The sequence below is a fragment of the Leptonychotes weddellii genome, chromosome 4 (assembly GCF_054177405.1).
Source record: "Leptonychotes weddellii isolate Sample4059 chromosome 4, ASM5417740v2, whole genome shotgun sequence".
NCBI lineage: Eukaryota > Metazoa > Chordata > Mammalia > Carnivora > Phocidae > Leptonychotes > Leptonychotes weddellii.
Genome location: NC_138372.1, coordinates 57096636 through 57120551, shown reverse-complemented (window position 1 = coordinate 57120551; position 23916 = coordinate 57096636). Strand labels below are relative to the sequence as shown.

The following is a 23916-nucleotide window of genomic DNA, read 5'->3' as shown; positions in this document are numbered from 1 at the left end:
TGATAGACACTGGGGAGGGTGTGTGCTCTGGTAAGCGCTGTGAATTGTGCAAGACTGTTGAATCTCAGATCTGTACCTCTGAAACAAATGGTGCAATATATGTTAAGAAAAAAAAAAGAAGAAGAAGAAGGTAGCGGGAGGGGAAGAATGAAGCGGGGGAAATCGGAGGGGTAGACGAACCATGAGAGAAGATGGACTCTGAAAAACAAACAGGGTTCTAGCGGGGAGGGGGGTGGGAGGATTGGTTAGCCTGGTGGTGGGTATTGAGGAGGGCACATTCTGCATGGAGCACTGGGTGTTATGCACAAACAATGAATCATGGAACACTTCATCTAAAACTAATGATGTAATGTATGGGGATTAACATAAGAATAAAAATAAATAAATAAATAAATAAAGCCAGATGTTACCATAGTCAGCCAGGCAAATACTGATAACATTTATTTTGAATATATAGTACATTTAGAATATTAGATCCATATAAAATGTTTACTATGTAAATATGAATCTTGCCTTTGTAGAAATGACCATGCTGTTCAATTTCATGTAAATATGTATAAGTGTATAGCTTATATTTCAGGAAATAGCATTTTACATCAGTCTGTTTTTCTTTTCTTTTCAAGGAATATGGCACTGTTACCAGGAACATAGCAATCTTCAGGGACGGCCAAATTCTCACTTAACTATATATGACATCGGGTTTCAGACTGATATAAGCATGTACTTCCAACTGAAACAAACATGGTTTGCATTTAGTGAGTGGATTTTAAAAACTGGTTTTGTTAAATAATGAAAGAGAATGTTTGTCTAAAGGAAATCTTGGGTTGGTGTAACCTGTTAGATACATTTATCACTAATGTCATTAAAGTAAATGTGTCTATAATCTTTTTTTTTTTTAAGATTTTATTTATTTATTTGCGAGAGAGAATGAGAGAGAGAGAGCACATGAGAGGGGGGAGGGTCAGAGGGAGAAGCAGACTCTCTGCCGAGCAGGGAGCCCGATGCGGGACTCGATCCCGGGACTCCAGGATCATGACCTGAGCCGAAGGCCGTCGCTTAACCAACTGAGCCACCCAGGCGCCCCAATGTGTCTATAATCTTAATAGCTACAGTAAATGGCAAAGTCATTGAGGGGAATTTATTATATAATTTAAGAAAATAATACTTTACAATGATGTCATGCTATTTGCCTTCACCTTAAAATGATTTGGATGTGGATGTTTATAGCCATTAACTTGATATCAAGAAAGGTGTTTTAAAAGGAAAAAACTGTTTGATTTTTCAAACTTGTTTTAAAAACGGAAAAAAGAAAGACCAATTTTGTTCATAACAACACTTTTAAACTATTACAAGAATTGGAATAATGAGTAATAAAATAAATTTACATTCTGAAATGTTTATTCAGATTATTGAATTAGTTAAGGGTAATATTAACAGAATTTTTAAAGCAAGATGATTTCAGAGATAGCTTTAATTTTATATTCCTAAAATGGTTTTATTATAATATTTCTCCCATTTCATGTTCTTTAATCAAGATTTAAAAATAATCTCTAATTACATGTTGCTTTAAAAAAAATTCTTCATATTGTTTAAGTTAGAGAGCCAAACAAGGCACATTCGAGGAGGCCTGGTAAGAAGCCCAGAGGTAGCCTCAGAGGTGAGCAGTATCTTGATGGAGGCATCATGGGTCCAGGTTTGGGTCCCATCTCCATAAATGTGAAAACTTGGTTTTGTCACTTCCCCGCAAGTCATCAGGCTTTCAAGGACAGGCTCACGTTACATAACCAGTGTGCCATTTTAGTTGTTTATACTACTAGGCTACCCTTCCGGACCAGAATGCAGACCTATTCCATCCAGGACACTGCTTTCCTGGAATCAAGGCATGTGGGGAACAAAATTAATAATGAGTAGCCTTTTTAGCAAAGGGCTTTGCTTTGAGAGATTTTATTCTATAAGGCTCTTGGCAAGCTTGATGACCTAGCCCTGCACAGAAGCCCCCCCCCGGCCCCCCAGATTCCTTTTGTCCGCCACATTGTTTTTCTCTTTTCCTTGGGCAGTGCTGGATCAAAATGCCACATCCTTGTTCTTTGGCTTCCCACTTCCAGCTCACATGCAGATTAATTCCCTTCATATAACAATTTTTTTCAAATATGCTGCAGAAAGATGATTTCATTTGTAGCCATTTCTTTTTAATTATAAAAATCAGGCATCTTGGGACTTGTATCCTCATCACTTTTCCTGAATTTGAGTGATTCCATACCTTCTCAGCAATCCACTTGCAATTATCTATCATGTCTAAAGATGATGAATCTCATCATTATGTATTGAAACCTCTAGTTTTATTCTCAGGTGGATCTTAATTACAGGTTCTGTGGTCATTCCACTACTGTCTCTTAAGGGCTTTCAACACAAAAATTATTGACATGATCAGAATCTGCCACTGGAGAAGTTAAATGATGTCCTTTGAGGAAGATATAGAGTTTGCTTTTATTTTCAAGTCTAGCAGTACCAATCGTTCCTCAAATGAGCCCCCACTTTCACAACCCATTTATTGGACATTAATTGATTACTTGTTCTGTGTTTGGACAAAATTCTAGGTATTAGAGAAAAGGGCATAATATGAAATTATACTCATTGATGGAAACACTGAAAATAAGCAGAGTTATACATATAAAAACTATCATTTTTGTGAGTCTCAGATTGTGTTAGGAGATGGTTCTAATCTCATTTCTGCTATTAGTTATCTCAGTCTCCTCCTCTGAAAAGTTAGTTATACCAGCTTCTCTACAGGGTCTCAAAAAATAGATTTCCATTGTTTGCTCTTACTTAAACACAAGAAAGGAATATAATACATAAATTCAAAGGACAATAAAATTTCTCTAATCCTTGTGGATATGCAATTTTGTGAAGGTATAAGCTTCACATGCAATGTTATCAATGCAATTTCAGAATATAAAGTGATTCTTGGTATATCTCATTTTCTTAGGTTTGTCCGAAGATAATGATTTTAGCTTAATATGGCTATACCCCATAATTTTGGACTCAGTGTATTGTTTTAAGAGAATCAAATATGCATGACAACATACATACATACATAATTTAACTAAAAGAAGATGTAAGATCCTCTCACATCTCTGGGTTACTGGTTTCTACTAGGAGATGTTAACTGATGCGTGCTGTGACATCAGAATCTTAGTGGTGTAACATCAAATGAAATAATGAGTGTCCTATCACTCAAAGTGCTCAGACATGAGCAGAATAACTGTCTAGCAAAGGATGTAATAGAGCAGATTCTTTTGCAGGTGGGAATTTAAATTTCCATTAAGTTTCTTCTACAATTTCAGTCTATGATTAGCAGTGCTATATTTCCTTAATTTTAAGATCCAAACTTTTCACTTCAGATATGTTAATATATGAAGTCAGGATGCATCTTATAATCAATGAAAAGACATTTAATGTAGGATTTCACTTTTCTTGAAAAGTTACTACTAAATTAAAGATGTGTCTTTGAATTGATGAAATATAGTAATTAGGACCATTTGGCTTAAAGTAAACAGAAACTAATTGAAGGTAGCCAAAAAGAAAAGAAAATTGGAACAAGCTGGGGGCAAGGCATTGGTACTTATAAGAATATAGAAGTGTCTCACCAAACTCAGAAAAGCAGAAAAGCAGCTGGACTTTCAGGTGTACTTGGATCCAGGAAACAGAAAGCCAAAAGAACTCAAGATTGCCTCTCTGCTGTGTTTCTTTAATACACATACATGTTATTCTGTCTTTGCAAATTCACTTATTTCACATAAAGGTGACATAGTTCATTAAGTTTATATAACTCGAAGTTCAAGAGGTGCACAAACTTCAATTCAAAACTGAAGTAGACTCCCTTAGTTCTAATCCTGAGACTTTTATTAGACAACTGGGGTTGGGTTTACATCCTGATTCCATCAATGGTAGCCATGATGGGTAGAGTCACAAAATAAAAATGTGGCAGCCAAGAGCCTGCCCTGTCAGTCAGCAAGGTCAATTAATGAAGAGGCACTGTGATGCCCAGGGTGGACAGTTCAAAGAGTTTCTTCTGTAATGATTCTCTTACTCAATGAAGTGAAAGTGAAAACATCTGAAATAGAGCTGCCTACAGCAGGCCTTCCTTCTCTCACTTCTACAAATGGTGTGAAATGTTTCTACAGATAAAATGAAGCCTGACCAATTGAGTTGCTCAAACTCTAGCTAAATGTTTTAATCTAGATTTCTTAGCATTTCTTGGAGATTTTGAAAATGAATTTCTAAGATTAGCATTTTGGGAGAGGTAGCACTGCTTAAATTATGGAGTGGCAGAATTGGCAGAAAAAGTCCTGAAACTCAGTCCTAAATTTTTGCAGAGAAAGTTTGTTTTTTGGGTTGATTTGTATCACACACTAATTTTTTTTTTCCTGTTTAAAGTGATAATACTCTGCCTTCTTGAAGTGTTTATCATCCTCATGCTGATCTTCCTCAGGGAACGAATCCGCATCTCCATTGCCCTGCTGAAGGAAGGGAGCAAGTAAGTCCCTGATGGAGAAACTCACATAATGTATATCAGTCACTCAAATCAGTCACTGCCTATTGTGTAGATAGACTTCCCCTTTAAGACTTGTTAAACAAATCTGCTTTCCATTCAAGAAGACTGAAGTTCAGACTTGGCCACTTATTAGAAAGGTCATGCTAACAAATCCCTCAGTATCCCCAGACCTCAATTATCATAGGATGAACTAAGGCTGAAACCTGTGTAGCGTATGTATTAACGCTTTTTGAATACCAAATGTATGTTAGAATAACGTGTGAAAGTAAGTGATAAAGTGCTATGTAAAAGTAGTAACTTGTATTATATATTGTATTATTCCCCTGCTGAATCATATGTTAATATAGATGGTTGAGATCATTTGCAAAACTTTAAATCACCATAATTCTATAAAGTCAATTATGTGCTATTACCATTTCTATATGAGTGACAAAATTTGCTAATAGACAGAATAACTGATCCTAGGAACACCAGACTATACATTTTCTATCTACAGCTCTTAATTCAGAACACTTTATACCCAGAACCATTTTTGTTAAAAAATGCTATAAAATAAACACTAAAATTCATGCTGGGAGATAATGATACCTACAGTTTCTAAACTATTCCAAAGGTCACTTGAGGATAATACTTTAAACTTTTGAATAATGCATGGAAGAAACAAGAAAAGCATTACTATAAGGCCAACAGACCATTTAGAATGATGAAAAACTAAGTTATTAATGACCAAAGACCAAATTATTTTAAATAGTCTGTAAGGATTATTTTAACAAAATTGTCATCTATAATAAGAGTGCCACTTGAATCCAGTGGTTTAAATAGTTAACAAGCAGTTTGTTAAAGTCTCTCTCCTACCCATAACTGAAACACTGTCATTAGCCACTGAAAACTCCTCATTTGCTGGGTTTATTTCTTAAATAATATATTGTACAATTCACTGTAACTTGCCCCACTGTTACACGTGTGTGTGTGTGTGTGTGTCTGTGTGTGTGTGTGTGTGTGAAAGGGCCAATACAACTGTGACATGTTGATAATTTTTTTTAAGGGAAAGTAAGAGCTGGAATAAATTGGTATGAGAATACAGGGTAAACATAGAGATGCTCAATGTTTCGCTTAATAGCAGTATCTGGAGAAAGGAGAGAACTTAGCTCAAATAGTGTGGTGACAAGGTAACAAATGCAAAAAGCATCTAAGATATGCCAATGCATTGCATTAGGAGTGGAAATAGTTCCATCATAGTTCTTAGTGGTTATATCAAACAGTATTGGGTTTCCAGTGTCATATGCTGAAAAGATTATTCAAAAGTAGGAACAGGGCAGCTAGGATGGTGAACATTTCAGACACCATGACTTATGAGGAAATATTAAAGGAATGATTATACTGGAGTATAAAAGAATAAGGAGTTCCTTGAAAGGCTGCTGTATGGAAAAGGTGATCATTTTTTCTCCAAAAGGTAGTGGATATGAGTAACAGGCTAGCTGATAAGGAAGAACTTTTTAATATTTTGGTTGTTAAGAGAATAGAATAAGCACTGTCATACAAAAGTAAGTTTTTATTACTCCATATGGTCACCAGAAACTAATGAACATATTTAAATTTTTTTTTTTTAAGATTTTTTTTTATTTATTTATTTGAGACAGAGAGAAAGAGAGAGCACATGAGAGGGGGGAGGGTCAGAGGCAGAAGCAGGCTCCCTGCCGAGCAGGGAGCCCGATGCGGGACTCGATCCAGGGACTCCAGGATCATGACCTGAGCCGAAGGCAGTCGCTTAACCAACTGAGCCACCCAGGCGCCCAACTAATGAACATATTTAAAAGATAACATAGAAGGGATTCCTGAATTAGGAAGGGATTCTCGCATTTGATCAGATGATCTCAAGGTCCTCTCCAATTTTGAGAGTCTAAGAATCTAAACAAAAGGAAGAACTATGATTATAATGTATCAAATCTTTATGAGTCATACAGAAATAACCAAAGAGGAGAAGGTTTAGGGTATCAAATCTTTGAGTCATACAGAAACTTGGGGGAACTTTTGGGAACTTTTGACAGGAATCAAATATGAACATTAAAAGAAGGCCTCTAATTACTAAAAACAAATAAATAACATTTAAGTAAAATTTAAAAGCCAATTAAAAATTTTAATTTTTTTAAGAAAATGCCAGAATGATCAGCAAAAAGAGTCAATGGTTATTACCACCATTCTTAGAATGGATTCATTTTAAAGCTTATTTCTAATTTTAACAGATAAAGATTTAATTGAGAAATTATATCTCTGAATGATTTTGAATTTCAACTATTTGCTTTATTTCAGAGCCATTGGATACCTCCCTACTACATTAATTTATCCAGTTTTAACTTTCATTTTCCTCTCCATCTGTATTGCCTACTGGGCAGTGACAGCAATGTATCCTTTGGTAATTGACATCTTTAAACCTCAGGTCCACACTACTGTTTAAGAACCAAGAGTTTGTGTCCAGTGCTTCCCATCCGAGGAAGACTCGGAACATCCTAAAGGGTTTTTTTTCCTGGTTGTTTTGTTGTTGTTGTTGTTGTTTCTGCTAAGCTCTAAAAAACTTTGTCTACTGATTGAATTTCCCCCAGATAGGTCATATGGTAGATTTTGTTTTGTCTTCACATATGGTACTTCTTCTTGGCAATAACCTAAGAAAATTCCTTTGTATTCTACTGTTAAGGGGCCACTCAGTGTAGCTGACCCATGTTACATTATTCCAGGTCTGAAAAAATGTATGAATTATTAAAGGATTAGAAGTTTTTGAAGTTAATCTCTCTGCAGGCTTTTGAGTTATTTCCATTATTTTCTCGTCCATCTACTTTCTATCTACCAGTTGGAATAGTTTATCCTTAATAGGTTAACCCAGTTACTTGGCTACATCGGGGGTACCTATATACAAAGTCATATCCCCAGAAAGGACATGTAAACATGAAAATACAACCTGTAACCCAGAGGTAAGTCAAAGAAACTCTCTTTTACTTACTTCAGTACAGAACTCTACTGCATTTCACCTAGCAGTTGTAAAAATCATTGAGAAATAGAGACCTTAATGGGGACCACTGTTAAGAAGGGAAGGGTGGATCAGGTGTTAGCAGGAGAGCACTGAAATGATAGGCAGAATAGAGACAAAGCACTATTATTTCCTGAGCCCATGGAAGAAGCTGGAAAGGTCAACAACAACAGTAATAAATGTGAAATTTTAGTGGGTGCAGAGTGGTGACCATATGATAGAAAATGAAATACTTTACAGTGCTCATTAAGGAATAATATAAAGTGATGGGATAGAAAATAGGAATCACAGAGGCACCTGGGTGGCTCAGTGGATTAAGCATCTGCCTTTGGCTCAGGTCATGATTCCAGGGTCCTAGGATCAAGCCCCTTGTTGGGCTCCCTGCTCAGCAGGGAGTCTGCTTCTCCCTCTCCCCTTCCCCCCCCCCCACTGTGATCATGCTCTCTCTCATGCTCGCTCACTCTCAAATCTTAAAAACACAACTATATGTTCAAAAAAAAGAAAAAAAGACTAACTGCAGAAGTTAATGTGAAAAGAGTAGGACATGCAATTGGGGGGTTACACAAGAAGAGAAGGCAGGGAATGTGTTATCTTGGAATGGCATTTCATACTATATTATCTGTATTTTTTTTTTCTGAGTGCAGATTTTTAATACAACTGAAATTGCCAGAGTTTGCCCTGGGGCTCAGTGTAACTTTGCTTTCTATGGTGGAAAGAGCCTATACCATCAGTATGTCCCTACCTTCCAGATGTTCAATCTATTTGTCTTTCTCTGGCTTATAAACTTTGTCATTGCACTGGGTCAGTGTGCCCTTGCTGGTGCCTTTGCTTCTTATTACTGGGCCTTGAAAAAACCTGATGACATCCCACAGTATCCAGTTTTTACTGCATTTGGACGAGCCATACGGTAAGTTCCACATGGAATCCTACATCTGTCTTCCCAGTTATGTTTAGTGTGCTTATAATTCAGCCTTATGCCTATATAATTCAAGTGGCAAAATACAAATGAGGTCAAAGGTATGATTTAAGATTCATGGATGTCCATTGGCTATGTCTGGTTTTATAGCCACAGTTTTACAATCCCTACCCAGGCCAACATCCTTCTAAAAGCCATGGGTTGCTGAAGACAGGTAGTAGGGGAGGGCACCAAAATAAAAATGAAGAATTAACTTGACTTCTCTCCATTGCTTAGCCCAAACATTGTATTTTATGATGACAGGCTTTTGGTATCATTTTTGTAGATGAAGGGCAATATAGATGTATATCATATAAAATCCTCTAAGAAGACCTTTATGAACCTGAATAAGAAAGTGTAATAAACTCTTCCCTATCCTTCCGCAGATCCTTTTTACCTATTAAAATTGTTTAGCATCCTTTTAGTTAGTAGTAAAGATATTTTAACTTTGATTCTCATTTTATCTTTGCCCAGATATCACACAGGATCCCTAGCATTTGGATCTTTAATTCTTGCATTAATTCAAATGTTTAAATTAGTCCTAGAATACTTGGACCACCGTCTTAAAGGTAAGACTCCAGAATTCATCTTTTCTCAGACTTCTTGACTTCTGTAAAGAGAATGGATTGGGGCAAGGAGTTAAGGGAAATATGATGACTGCACGTTGGATTAGGGTAATGAGGATGGAAGTGGTCAGATTGGGGATATGTTTGGAAGAAAAAGCCAACAGGACTTGTTGAGAGATAGGATATGGGACAGGAGAGGATGGGAGGAGAAGCAGTGGCAAAAAAAAAAGAGAGAAAAAGTGTGTGATGCCATTTACTAAGATGTAGAAACTGGGAAAAGCAAATTTCAAAGAAGAGATGAAAAACTGGTTTTGGCATGTTAATATTGAGCAACATGGTGGAGATGTCAGGCAGTTTTAAGTCTGAAGCTCACGATAAGTCAGGCTTAAAATATAAATATGGGTGTCATCAGCATAAATCTTTACACATAACACATATAGTTTACAAAGTCTACTTTGCACTTTATTTTATTATTAATTGCCAAAATAGTTTTCAAACAGAAAACTAAGTTGAACATTCTCAGTTACCTGATTTTAAAACTTAATATAAAGCTACAGTAGTCAAAACAGTGTGGTGCTAGCATAAGGACAGACACACAGACCTGGAATAGAATAGAGACCCAAAAATTAACCCTCACATATAAGGCCATTCAATGGGGAAAGGACAGGTTTTTCAACTAACATTACTAGAAAAATGGATATCTACCTACAAAAGAATGAAGTTGGACCCTTACACAATATGCAAAAATTAATTCAAAATGGATCAAAGACTTAAAACCTAAACGAAAAGTAAAACTCTTAGAAGAAAGCGTAGGAGGAAATCTTCATGGATGTTGGATTTGATGAAGAGTTCTTAGCACAGGTAACAAAGGAAAAAAAAAAACAGAATAAATAGACTTCATAAACACAAAGTCTGTGCATCAAAGAACACTAATAAGAGAGTGAAAAGGCAACCCATAGAATAGGAAAAAATATTTGCAAGTCATCTACCTGATAAGCAACTAACATTCAGAACATACTAAGAGCTTCCACAGCGGCAAAAGGGCAGAAGAATAGGGGATGTTGTTTCACCTGATCCCTTGAATTTAGCTGGATGTCTATCAAACCATTCTGAACACCCATGAATTCAGCCTGAGTTGTAAGAAAACATATCTGGAACTCTACAAGTAGAAAAGCAACTGTTTTTTTGCAAGGTAGGAGGTGCGGGGAGATATTGGAAGATAAACGGAGAGGGGAGGGAGCCTCCACAAGCCAGCTACCGGAAAGTGATATAGCCCCAGAGGACAAAATCAGAACCCTTAGAAATCTGCTCCAGTGAGAGACATCCCTGTCTACAAGGGGCTCAGGGGATGAAAAGGGCAGAATTCTAGATGGGTCATTGTGGTCTCAGGATCCCAGGAGTCACAGAACAGATGGGGGTGTCTGAACTGGTAGAGTGCCCAAGCAGTGGAGTGGGGAAACTGGTTACAGGCAGTGAGCCCAGGAGGGGACTCTCAGCCCGGGTCACCATAAGTTGCGAGCCGAGCTGGTTGGGTGACCGCTCTGCCTGAGCACTTTGAAAAGGACTGGAACATGCAGCCATTTGCCATATCCCAGAAGGGGCAAAAAGGGTGCACCCAAGACTGAGCAACAGCTCTTGGGGTGGTGGCCCTGGAAAGGACAGTAGGGTGACACCCAGCATCCCCTGGGAACAGTGGAGCAGGGTATGCACATGAGCCCACAATCACTCTCAGTTCCTGGGCACACAAAGGGCAGCGACACAGGTCCCTTGGACACCCACTAGGAGGATTACAGTGGCACGCACTGCAAGAGACCGTGGAGACTGGCACACACAAAAGTGAAGACTATTTGTCCCAGAGGTTTATTGAAGAGGGGAGACTGCGATCTTTCAGCTCTGGGGCTGGGGATCAGGGCATGGCCATTTTTATTCTGATCCTCTAAAGAGGTGCGGAAAGCCTCCAGGGAATAAAAGCCACACAGAGGATCAACTTACACTGAGCACAGCCCCCTGGCAAGGGGCAGTGCAACTCCAACCAGGCAAAGACCTGAGAAGCAGCAGAGCAATCCCCTCCCTTAGAAGATAATCTGGAAAAACAGGTGCAGAGTAGGTTACCGATCCCACAAGACTGTAAAATTTCAGCGCCAGGGGAAAATAGTATATTGAGTTTGAGGTTTATTCTCACAATTTGGTTTTCAGTCTGAAATTTTCCATTTTTTTATGTTTTTAAATTGCTTTTTAACTTTTATTTTTTACATATACATTTAATAGGTATATGCTTCATTTTAGCTCTTTTTTTCACTATTCAATTTAATTTTTGTATATAGATAAGTTTTGCTTTCTTTGCAATTTTGGGAGGTAGTGTCTTCTAACACACAGCAATTATAAAGTTAATAGTCGGGCTAGAAAAAAGCATAAAAGACAGCAGAGAATCTCTAAGCGCAGAAATGAGATCTAATCAGGCCAAACTTAAAAATGCTGTAACTGAGATGCAGTCTAAATTGGATGCTCTAACAGCTAGGGTGAATGAGGCAGAAGAGAGAGCAAGGGATCTAGAAGACAGGCTGATAGAAAGGAAGTAAATAGAGGAAAAGAGAGAAAGACAACTCAGAACCCATGAAGAAAGGCTTTAAGAATTTAATGATGCTCTGACATGAACAAATGTCAGAATTATTGGTGTGCCTGAGAGGGAAGGGGGAAGGGGGGGGCAGAAGGTATATTTGAGCAAATCATAGCTGAGAACCTCACTAATCTGGGGAAGGAAACAAGCATTCATGTCCAAGAGGCAGAGAGGACCCCTCCCCAAATCAATAAAAATAGATCAACACCCTGACATATAATAGTGAAGCTTGCAAATTTTAGAGAAAAAGAGAGAATCCTGAGACCAGCTAGAGACAAAGGGGTTCCTTATCTATAGAGGGAGGAACATCAGATTAACATCAGACCTATCCACAGAAACCTGGCAAGCCAAAAGGGCTGGCATGATATATTCAGGGTACTAAATGAGAAGAACATGCAGCCAAGAATTCTTTTTCCAGCAAGGCTATCACTCAGAATGGAAGGAGAGATAAAGAGTTTCCAGGACAGGCAGAAACTGAAAGAATATGTGACCACCAAGCCAGCTCTGCAAGAAATATTAAGGGGGATCCTGTAAGTGAAGAGGGACCCCAAGAGTAACATAGACCAGAAAGAAACAGAGACTTTACAGGCAATACAATGGCACTAAATTCATATATTTCAATAGTTACCCTGAATGTAAATGGGCTAAATGCCCCAATCAAAAGACACAGGGTATCAGATTGGATCAAAAAGCAAGACCCATATGCTGTCTACAAGAGACTCATTTTAGACCTAAAGACACCTCCAGACTGAAACTGAGGGGGTGGAGAGACATTTACCATGCTAGTGGTCCTTAAAAGAAGGTTGGGGTAGCAATCCTCATATGAGACAAATTAGATTTTAAATCAAAGACTGTAATAAGATGAAGAGGGATACTATATCTACTTAAAGGGTCTATCCAAGAAGAAGATTTAACAATTGTAAATATTTATGCCCCCAACATGGGAGCAGCCAATTATATAAACCAATTAATAACCAAAGTAAAGAAACATATTGATAATAATACATTAATAGTAGGGGACTTGCACACCACACTCACAGCAATGGACACATCATCTAAGCAGAAGATCAACAAAAACAAGGGCTTTGAATGACACACTAGACCGGATGGACTTCACAGATATATACAGAACATTCCATCCTAAAACAACAGAATACTCATTCTTCTCAAGTGCACTTGGAACTTTCTCTAGAATAGATCATGTACTGGGTCACAAATCAGGTCTCAAATGATACCAAAAGATTGAGATTATTCCCTACATATTTTCTGACCACAGTGCTTTGAAACTTGAACTCAATCACAAGAGGAAATTTGGAAGGAACTCAAACACTTGGAGGTTAAAGGGTATACTGCTAAAGAATGAATGGGTCAACCCAGATTAAAGTAGAACTTAAACAATTCACTGAAACCAATGAAAATGAAACACATTGGATCAAAACTTATGGGATACTGCAAAGGTGGTCCTAAGAGGTAAGTACGTAGTCATTCAAGTCTCTCTCAAAAAATTAGAAAAATCCCAAATACATAAGCTAACCTTACACCTAAAGGACCTGGAGAAAGAACAGCAAATAAATCCTAAAACAAACAGAGGGAAATGATAAAGATTAGAGCAGAAAACAATGAAATAGAAACCAGAAGAACAGTAGAACTGATTAACGAAACTAGAAGCTGGTTCTTTGAAAGAATTAATAAGATCAATAAACCTTTGGCCAGATTTACCTAAAAGAAAAGAGAAAGAATCCAAATTAATAAAATCATGAATGAAAAGGGAGAGATTACGACCAACACCAAGGAAATACAGACAATTATAAGAACGTATTATAAGCAACTATATGCCAACAAATTAGGCAATCTGGAAGAAATGGATGCATTCCTGGAAACTTATAAACTACCAAAGCTGAAACAGGAAGAAAGAAAATCTGAAAAGACCAATATCCAGCAAGGAAATTGAAGCCTTAATAAAAAATCTCCAACACATAAGAGTCCAGGGCCAATGGCTTCCCAGGAGAATTCTACCAAACATTTAAAGAAGAGATAATACCTATTCTTCTGAAGATGTTTCAAAAAATAGACATGGAAGGAAAACTTCCAAACTCTATGAGGCCAGCATTACCTTGATCCCAAAACCAGACAAAGACCTTATCAAAAAGGAGAATTACAGACCAATGTCCCTGATGAACATGGATGCCAAAATACTCATGAAGATACTATTCCATAGGATCCAACAGTACATTAAAAGGATTATTCAGCATGACCAAGTGGGATTTATTCCTGGGATGCAAGGATAGTTAGATATCCCCAAATCAATCAACATGATACACCATATTAATAAAAAAACCATATGATCCTCTCATTTGATGCAGAAAAGCATTTGACAAAGTATAGCATCCTTTCTTGATTAAAACTCTTCACAGTGTAGGGATAGAGGAAACATACCTCAATATCATAAAAGCCTTTTGTGAAAAGCCCAAAAGGAATATCATTCTCAATGTGGAAAAGTGAGAGCTTTTCCCTTAAGGTCAGGAACACAGCAGGGATGTCCACTATCACCACTGCTTTCAACATAGTACTAGAAGTCCTAGCCTCAGCAATCAGACAACAAAAAGAAATAAAAGGTATCTGAATTGGCATAGAAGTCAAACTGTCACTCTTCACACATGACATGATATTCTATGTGGAAAACCCAAAAGAACTCATACAGCAATTCAGCAATGTGTCAGGATACAAATCAATGCACAGAAATCAGTTGTATTTCTATACACTAACAATGTGACTGAAGAAAGAGAAATTAAGGAATCAATTACATTTACAGTTGCACCAAAACCCATAAGATACCTAGTAATAAACCTAACCAAAGAGGTAAAGGATCTGTACTCTAAAAACTAAAGAACACTTATGAAAGAAATTGAGGAAGACACAAAGAGTTAGGAAAACATTCCATGCTCATGGATTGGAAGAATAAACATTGTTAAAAATGTCTGTGCTGCCCAGAGCAATCTACACATTCAATGCAATCCCTATCAAAATACCATCAACATTTTTCACAGAGCTGGAACAAACACTCCTAAAATTTGTATGGAAACACAAAAGACCCCAAATAGCCAAACCAATCTTGAAAAAGAAAATCAAAGCTGGTGGCATCAGAATGCTGGACTTCAAGCTATATTACAAAGCTGTGATCATCAAGACAGCATGGTACTGGCACAAAAACCGACACCTAGATCATTAGAACAGAGTAGACAGCCCAGAAATGGATCCTTAACTCTATGGTCAACTAATCTTTGACAAGGCAGGAAAGAATATCCAATGGAAAAAAGACAGTCTCTTCAATAAATGGTATTGGGAAAATTGGACAGACACAGAAGAATGAAACTGGGCCATTCTCTTATACCATACACAAAGATAAACTCAAAATGGATGCAAGACCTAAATTTGAGATAGGAATCCATCAGTATCCTAGAGGAGAACACAGGCAGTAATCTCTTCAGCCTCAACCACAACAACTTCTTGCTAGACACATCTCCAAAGGCAAGGGAAACAAAGACAAAAATGAACTATTGGGACTTCATCAAGATAAAAAAACTTCTGCACAGCAATGGAAACAGTCAACAAAACTAAAAGGCAACCTACAGAATGGGAGAAGAAATTTGCAAATGACATTAGATAAAGGGCTGGTATCCAAGGTCTATAAAGAACTTATCAAACTCAACACCCAAAAAGCAAATAATCCAGTCAAGAAATGGGCAGAAGACATGAACAAACACTTCTCCAAAGGAGACATACAGATGGTCAGCAGATACATGAGAAGATGCTCCACATCACTTGTCATCAGGGAAGTACAAATCAAAACCATAATGAGGTACCAGCTTACACCAGTTAGAATGGCTAAAATTAACAAGACAGGAAACAACAAATGTTGTCAAGGATGTGGAGAAAGGGGAACCCTCTTACACTTTGGTCGGAATAAAAGTTGGAGCAGCCACTCTGGAAAACAGTATGGAGGTTCCTCAAGAAGTTAAAAATAGAGCTACCCTACAACCTGGTAGTTGCAGTACTGAGTATTTACCCCAAAGATACAGATGTAGTGAAAAGAAGGGTACCTGCACCCCAATGTTCATAGCAGCAATGTCCACAATAGCCAAACTGTGGAAGGAGCTGTCCTTCAACAGATGAATTGATAAAGAAGATGTGGTTCATACATACAATGGAATATTACTCAGCCATCAGAAAGGATGAATACCTACCATTTACATCAACATGGATAGAACTCCAGGGTATTATGCTGAGTGAGGTGAGTCAGTCAGAGAAAGACAATTATCATATGGTTTCACTCATAGGTGGAATATGAGAAATACTGCAGAAGATCACAGGGGAAGGGAGGGAAAACTGAATTGGAAGAAATCAGGGAGGGAGACAAACCGTGAGAGACTCTTTACTCCAGGGAAACACACTGAGGGTTACAGAAGGGAAGAGGTGGGGGGATGGGGTAACCGGGTGATGGGTATTAAGGAGGGCATGTGTTGTGATGAGCACTAGTGTTATATGCAACTAGTGAATCACTGAACACTACATCAAAAACTAATGATGTACTGTATGTTGGCTAATTGAATTTAAATTAAAAAAAAAAAGCTTCCACAACTCAACAATAAACAATCTGATTCAACATGAACAAAGGATTTTTAAAATTATGTAAATTTTTTCAGCTTTATTGAGGTATAATTGACAAAATTGTAATATATTTAAAGTGTACAATATGTTTTTTGATATACACATATGTTGTGAAAGGAGTCCCACATTCAAGGTAATAAACGTCCATTACCTCACATATTTCTCTTTTCCTTCCTTCCTTCCTTCTATGAGAATGCTTAAGTTCTCCATAAGCAAATTTAAATTATACAATGTAGTATTATCAACTATATTCACTGTTATACACTGGATTGAAAGACCTTATTCATCTTATAACTTAAAATTTATACCTTTTTACCAGCCTCTCCCTATTTCTCCCACCCCCCAGATTGTAGTGACCATCATTCTGCTCTTTCTATGAGTTCAACATTTTTAAAAATTGTACATATAAGTGATATCATGTGTATTTGTCTCTATCTGGCTTATTTCTCTTAGCATCATGCCCTTCAAGTTCATCTGTGTTGTTGCAAAAGCAGTATTTCCTTCTTTTTAAAAGCTGAATAATGTTCCATTGTGTATCTATACCACATTTTCTTTATCCATTGATCCATTGAATGACACGTTTTCATACATTTGATATTGTAAATGATGCTGCAGTGAACATAGGAGTATAAATATCTCTTTGAGATAGTGATTTCATTTTCTTTGGATATATATGCAGAAGTGGAATTTCTGGATCATATGGTAGTTATATTTTTAATTTTTTGAGGAATATCCGTACTGTTTTCCATAGTGGAAGCACCAATTTACATTCCCACCAACAGTATACAAGAGTTCCCTTTTCTCCACATCTTCACCTCCACATCCTTATCTTTTCTCTTTGGATAATAGACATCCTATCCTCTACCTCACTGTGGTTTTGATTTGTATTTCTCTGATGAATAGTAATGTTGATCACCATTTCATGTACTTATTGGCCATCTGTGTGTCTTCTTTGGAAAAATGTCTGGTCGGGTCCTTTACCCATTTTTTTTTATTGAGTTATTAGTGTTTTTCCTATTGAGTTCTGTGAGTTCCTTGTATATTTTGGATATTAACTCATCATCACATATATGGTTTGCAGATATTTTCTCCCATTGCATAGATTGCCTTTTCATTTTGTTGATGGTTTCCTTTGCAGTGCAGAAGCTTTTTAGTTTGATGCAGTCTCACTTGTTTATTTTTGCTTTTGTTGCCCTTGCTTTTGGCATCCAATCCAAACAATCATTGCCAAGACCAATATCAAAGAGCTTGCCTTTATGTTTTCTTCTAGGAGTTTTATGGTTTCAGGTCTCCATTCAAATCTTTAATCCATTTTGAATTGTTTTTTGTGATGTAAGATAAGAGTCCAATTTTATTCTTTTGCATGTGGACATTCAGTTTTCCCAGAACCATTGAATTGAAGAGACTAACCTTTCTCCATTCTATATTCTTGACTTCTTTTTTAAAAATTGACCATATATACTTGGGTGTATTTCTGGGTTCTCTATTCTGTTCCATTCATCTATGTGGCTCTTTCTTTCCCAATGCTATAGTATTTTGATTGCCATGCTTTGTAATATAGTTTGAAATCAGGGAATGTAATGCCTTCAGTTTTATTCTTCCTTCACAATTGCTTTGACTATTCAGAGTCTTTTGTGGTTCCAAATAAATTTTAGGACTGTTTTTTTCTATTTCTGTGAAAAATGCCATTGGAATTTTTGATAGGAATTGCATTGATTTTGTAAATTGCTTGGATATTATGGACAGTTAAAAATATTAATTTTTCCAACCTAGGATCATAGGATATACACTTATTTGTCTTTATTTCATCAATGGCTTACAGTTTTCAATGCATAAGGAATTCTCCACCTTAGTTAATTTTGTTTCTAGGTGTTTTCTTATTTTTGATGCAGTTGTAAATGGGATTGTCTTCTTAATTTCTCTTTTCAGTAGTCAGTTGTTAGTATATAGAAATGAAGTTGAGTTTATGTATTGATTTTCTTTCCTGCAACTTCACTGAATTCATTTATTCTAATAGATTTTTTTTTTTGTGGACTGTAGGGTTTTCTATAAGTAATATCATGTCATCTGAAAGAATTTTACTTCTTCTTTTACAGTTTTAATCCCTTTTATTTCTTTTTCTTGCCTATGTTCTGACTAGGACGTCTAGTATTATGTTGAATAAGAATGGCAAGAGTGGACATCCTTGTCTTATTCCTGATTTTAGAGGAAAAGCTTTCAGCTTTTTACCATTGAGTATCATGTTAGTTGTGGCCTTGTCATATGTGGCTTTTATTATGTTAAGGCGTTCTCTAATCAATTTATAGGTATAAATTTTAAGTTATAAGTTATAACTTCAGTTATTTAAGTTATAAGATGAAAGGAGGTTGAATTTTGTCAAGTGAATTTTCTGCATCAACCAAGATGACCACGATTTTGATCCTTCATTTTGTTAATGTGGTACATCACATTTATTGATTTGCATATATTGAACCATCCTTGCATCTCTTGGATGAATCCACTTGATCTTGGTGTATGATCCTTTTACTGTACTGCTGAATTCAGTTTGCTAATATTTTGTTGAGGATTTTTGCATTTATGTTCATTAGGGATATTGGCCTATAATTTTCTTTTTGTGTAGTGTCCTTTTCTTGCTTTGGTTATCAGGGTGATTCTGGCCCTGTAAAATGAATTTGGAAGTGTTTCTCTTCTGTTTTTTAGAAGAGTTTGAGAAGGATTGATACTAATTCTTCTTTAAATGTTTGATAGAATTTACCAGTAAAGCCATCTGGTTGTGGCCTTTTGTTTGTTGGGAAGTTTTTTGTTTGTTTTTTTTAAGATTTTATTTATTTGGCAGAGAGAGACCCAGCGAGAGAGGGAACACAAGCAGGGGGAGTGGGAGAGGGAGAAGCAGGCTTCCCGCTGAGCAGGGAGCCCGATGCGGGGCTCGATCCCAGGACCGTGGGACCGTGACCTGAGCTGAAGGCAGACACTTAATGACTGAGCCGCCCAGGTGCCCCTGTTGGGAAGTTTTTGATTATTGATTCAAAATCCTTACTAGTAATTGATCTTTACAGATTTTTTATTTCATCATAATTCAGTCTTGGAGGTTGTATGTCTGTAGGAATTTATCCATTTCTTCTAGGTTATCTAATTTGTGTACAATTGTTCATAGTAGTCTCTTATGATCCTTTGTATTTCTGCGGTATTGATTGTAATATCTTCTCTTTCATTTCTGTATTTATTTCTTTGTTCCTTAGTCTAGCTAAAGGTTTGTTAATTTTATCATTTCAAAAAACCAACTATTAGTTCCACTGATGTTTCCTATGGTCTTCTTATTCTCTATTTCATCCATTTCCACTCTGAGATTTGCCATATCTTTCCTTCTACTAATTTTGTGCTTAGTTTTTTCTTCTTTTTCTATTTCCTTAAGATGTAATGTCAGATTGATATCTTTTGTTTTTCTTAATATAGGTGTTCATTGCTATGAACTTCCTTCTTTGAACTACTTTGCTGCATTCCATATGTTGGCATGTTGTATTTCCAGTTTTGTCTCAAGGTACTCTTTGATTTCCTTTTTGATTTCCTCTTTGGCTCATTGGTTGTTCAGTAGCATGTTGTTTTATCTCCACACACTGGTGAATTTTCCAGTTTTCTTCCTGTAATTGATTTCTAGTTTCATACCACTGTGGTTGGAAAAGATGCTTGGTATGATTTCAGTCTTCTTACATTTATTAAGACCTGTTTTGTGATCTAGCATATGATTTATCCTGGAAAATATTCCATATGCACTTGAGAAGAATGTGTATTCTACTGTGTTTGGAAGGACTGTATTGTAAATGTCTAATCTGTCAGGTCAATGTATAATTTAAGTCCAGTATTTCCTTTTTGGTCTTCTGTCTGAATGATCTATTGTTGAAAGTGGGGTATTAAAATCCTCTACTATTATTATATTACTGTATATTTCTCCCTTCATATCTGTTTATATTTGTTTTGTATATTTAGGTGTTCCAATGTTGGGTACATAAATATTTATAATTTTTATATTATTATGATGAATAGACCCCTTTATCACAGTATAATGACTTTTGTGTTACAGTTTTTGGCTTAAAGTCTATCTTGTCTGATATAAGTATAACTCTTCCTACTTTGGTTTCCATTTGCATGAAAAACCTTTTTCCAATCCTTCACTTTCATTCTATATGTGTTTTTACAGGTGAAGTGAGACTTATAGATAGCTTATAGTTGAGTTTTTTTTTTTTAATACACTCAGCCACTCTGTGTCTTTTGATTGGAGAATTTAATTCATTTATATTATAGATAGTTATGGATTTAGTATTGCCATTTTGTTAATTGTTTTCTGGCTGTTTTATATCTTACATAAAATATCTTAGTTATATCAATCTATTTTAAGCTGATAACTTAATTTCAAATGTGTACAAAAGCTCTACATTTTTACACTTTCCCCACATTTATGCTGCATTTTTGATGACACAATTTACATCTTTTTATATTGTGTATCCATTAACAACTTATTGTAGTTATAGTTATCTTTAACACTTTGTACTTTAATCTTTATACTAGAATTGTGATTTACCTGCTACCATTAGTTTTAGAGTATTCTGAATTTAACTATATATTTACCTTTTACCAGTGAATTTTTTTTAAAGATTTTATTTATTTATTTGAGAGAGAGAGAGAGCTCATGAGAGGGGGGAGGGTCAGAGGGAGAAGCAGACTCCCTGTTGAGCAGGAAGCCCGATGTGGGACTCGATCCCGGGACTCCAGGATCATGACCTGAGCCGAAGGCAGTCGCTTAACCAACTGAGCCACCCAGGCGCCCTACCAGTGAATTTTATACTCCACATATTTTCATGTTACTAATTAGCATCCTTTTGTTTCAGCTTTAAAAACTCCCTTTAACATTTCTTGTAAGGCTGTCTAGTGAGGATGAACTCTTCAGCTTTTATTTGTCTGGAAAACTTTATCCTTCAATTCTGAAGGACAACTTTGTCCCATAGAGTTTTTTGCTTGGCAGTTTTTTTTTCTTTTATCACTTTGAATATATCATTCCACTCTATTCTGGCCTACAAAATTTCTGCTGAAAAAGTCACTTTTCTGTGACTTTTTTTTTACCCTGAAAAAGGTAAAAGTCACATTTCTTCTGCTGCCTTTAACTGCCTTTCAACTTTTGAAAATTTAATTGTATGTGTTTCAGTGTAGGTCTCTTTAGATTAACCTTTTTTGGGGTTCTTTAGACTTTCTGGATCTGAATGTCTGTTTGTTTCTCCAGATTAGGGAAGTCTTCAGCCATTATTTCTTCGATTGAACTTTCTGCCCCTTTCTCTCTCTCTTCTCCTGCTGGGACCTCCATTTTGGTCTGTCTGATGGTGTCCAATAAATCCATCACTCTTTCCATGCTTTTTTCCTTTTGCTTCTCTAATTGGATGAATTCCACTGCCCTGTCTTTGAGTTTGTTGATCCCTTCCTCTGCTTGATCTGGTCTGCTATTAAAACCCTCTGTTGAATTTTTTAAGTCTGTTATTGTACTCTTTGGTTCTATAAATTCTGTTTGATGCTTTTTTATATTTTCTGTCCCTTTGTTAAAATTCTCAATGTTTATTCATTGTTCCCCTGATCTTGATGAGCATCTTTATGGCCATTATTTCAAACTCTATTAGGTAAACCACTTACTTCTGAAATATCAGTTTCTGGAGATTTATCTTGTTTTTTGTTTGGAACATATTCCCCTCTTCATTTTTTTGACTCTCTATGGTGGGTTTGTTGTATTAGATAAAACAGTCACATCTCCCAGTCTTGACAGACTGGTCTCATACAGGAGATGAATTTCATCAATCAGCCCAGCTCAAGCTTCTAGGTCTCTCAAGCATTTGTGATTATCCTAGTCACATTATTCTTAATGGTCCCCAATAGTTGAATATGTGCCAAGATCTATCACTGCTCCAAAGAGAAGGATCACAGTCAGAACCTATATGCAAGCTGATTAGAAGCCAGACCCTCAGGCAGCAGGTGGGCAAGTATGCAGTTAAGCCTCTTTCACAGAGAAACTGGAAAGTGGATATTTGCCTATTCCTTCTGCATTGAGCCAAGGTGTATATCCATGCTGGGATTGGAGGAGGGTGCTCCTGCACCATTTAAAAACTGCTTATTTGTTTGTTATAGTCCTGTGGGACTTTTCAATGCAACCCCCATTGGCTATCAGAGCCAGGGAAGGTGCGGACCATTCTTTGGGCAGCAGCTGCAAAAACTAGGGCAGTTGGTATGTGTAAAATCTCCTTCCAAAGAGATGTTGGTGGCCTAATTATATAATTGGAGTTAGCTAGAGGGAGAAAGTAGTAGAAGTGCCCACTAGCTCCCCTGGACAACTCCATGAAGGATTGCAGCTAGCACCTAGATGTGGGCAAATTATAAGCCAGACCTCAGGCAGTGGTTTGTAAAGTATGTAGTCCATCCCCTTCCAGGAAAAGACTGGAAAATGAACATTTTTTTTTCTACTTCCTCTGTGCTAAGGGAGGACAGCCACAGTGAGTGCTAGAATGTAAAGAACTAACTTTGTTTTCTGTAGTGCTGTGGGACTTGTGGTTATAAGCTCCACTGGCTTTCAGAGCTAGGAATTTTGTGGGCCTGTTCCTTAGGTGAGAGCCTTAAAAGTTGGAATCCTGTATGTACTGTCCAAATGCTTTACTCCTCAGGAAGAGGCTGAGAGTTGGGGTTATCTTCCTTATAGTACGGTTCTGTGCCAGAAATGGGGTTTACAATACGTTTGTCTCATCCTTTCCTACCCATTTCACTGTGGTTGTTTTTTTAGTTGCCTGATGTGGTAGGAGTCATTCAGCTAGTTTCTGGGTTTTTTGCAGAGGAAATTGTTCCATGTGTAGCTGTACTTTAGGTGCATCTGTGGAAGAAGGGAAGTTCGGGGGCCTCTTATGTCACCACCTTGGTCCCTTCTACAAAGGACTGGCATATACATTGCTCCAAAGAAGATACACAAGTGGGGAATAAGCACATGGAAAGATGCTCAATATTATTCATTAAGGAAATGCAAATCAAAATCGTAATAAGGTTACCACTTCACATCCATTAGAATGGCTACTATTTTAAAAAATGAAAAAGAACAAGTATTTGTAGGATGGGGATAAACTGGGAACCTTTGCGTATTGTTGGTGGGAATGTAAAATGGTATAGCCATTATGGAGAACATTATGGTGATTCTTCAGAAAGTTAAAAATAGGGTTGCCATATGATCCAGCAATTTCACTTCTATACATATATACTCAAAAGAATTGAAACAAGGACTCAGATACTTGCATACAAGTATTCATATTAGCATTATTCACAGTAGCTAAAAGGTAGAAACAACCCAAATTTCCATGAACAGATAAAAGGATAAACAAAATGTGATATATACATGCAATGGAATGTTGTTCAGCTCTAAAAAGGGATGAAATGATGAGCCTTGAAAACTTTGTTAAGTGAAATAAGCAAGACACAAAAGGATAAATATTGTATCATTCCACTTATATGAAGTGTCCA

At 36.8% G+C, this 23916-nt stretch overlaps 1 protein-coding gene across 2 annotated transcripts in view; it reads left to right on the top strand.

Moving 5' to 3' along the window:
• Positions 1-23916, top strand: part of SLC44A5 (solute carrier family 44 member 5) — a 342614-nt gene that overhangs the window by 306876 nt on the left and 11822 nt on the right. For both annotated transcript variants that reach the window (XM_081818649.1, XM_081818650.1), the window contains 6 exons: positions 624-755; positions 4438-4537; positions 6866-6958; positions 7434-7521; positions 8222-8484; positions 9007-9101. In XM_081818649.1, the coding sequence (XP_081674775.1) occupies positions 624-755; positions 4438-4537; positions 6866-6958; positions 7434-7521; positions 8222-8484; positions 9007-9101 (771 nt within the window). The remainder of the gene's footprint in view (positions 1-623; positions 756-4437; positions 4538-6865; positions 6959-7433; positions 7522-8221; positions 8485-9006; positions 9102-23916) is intronic.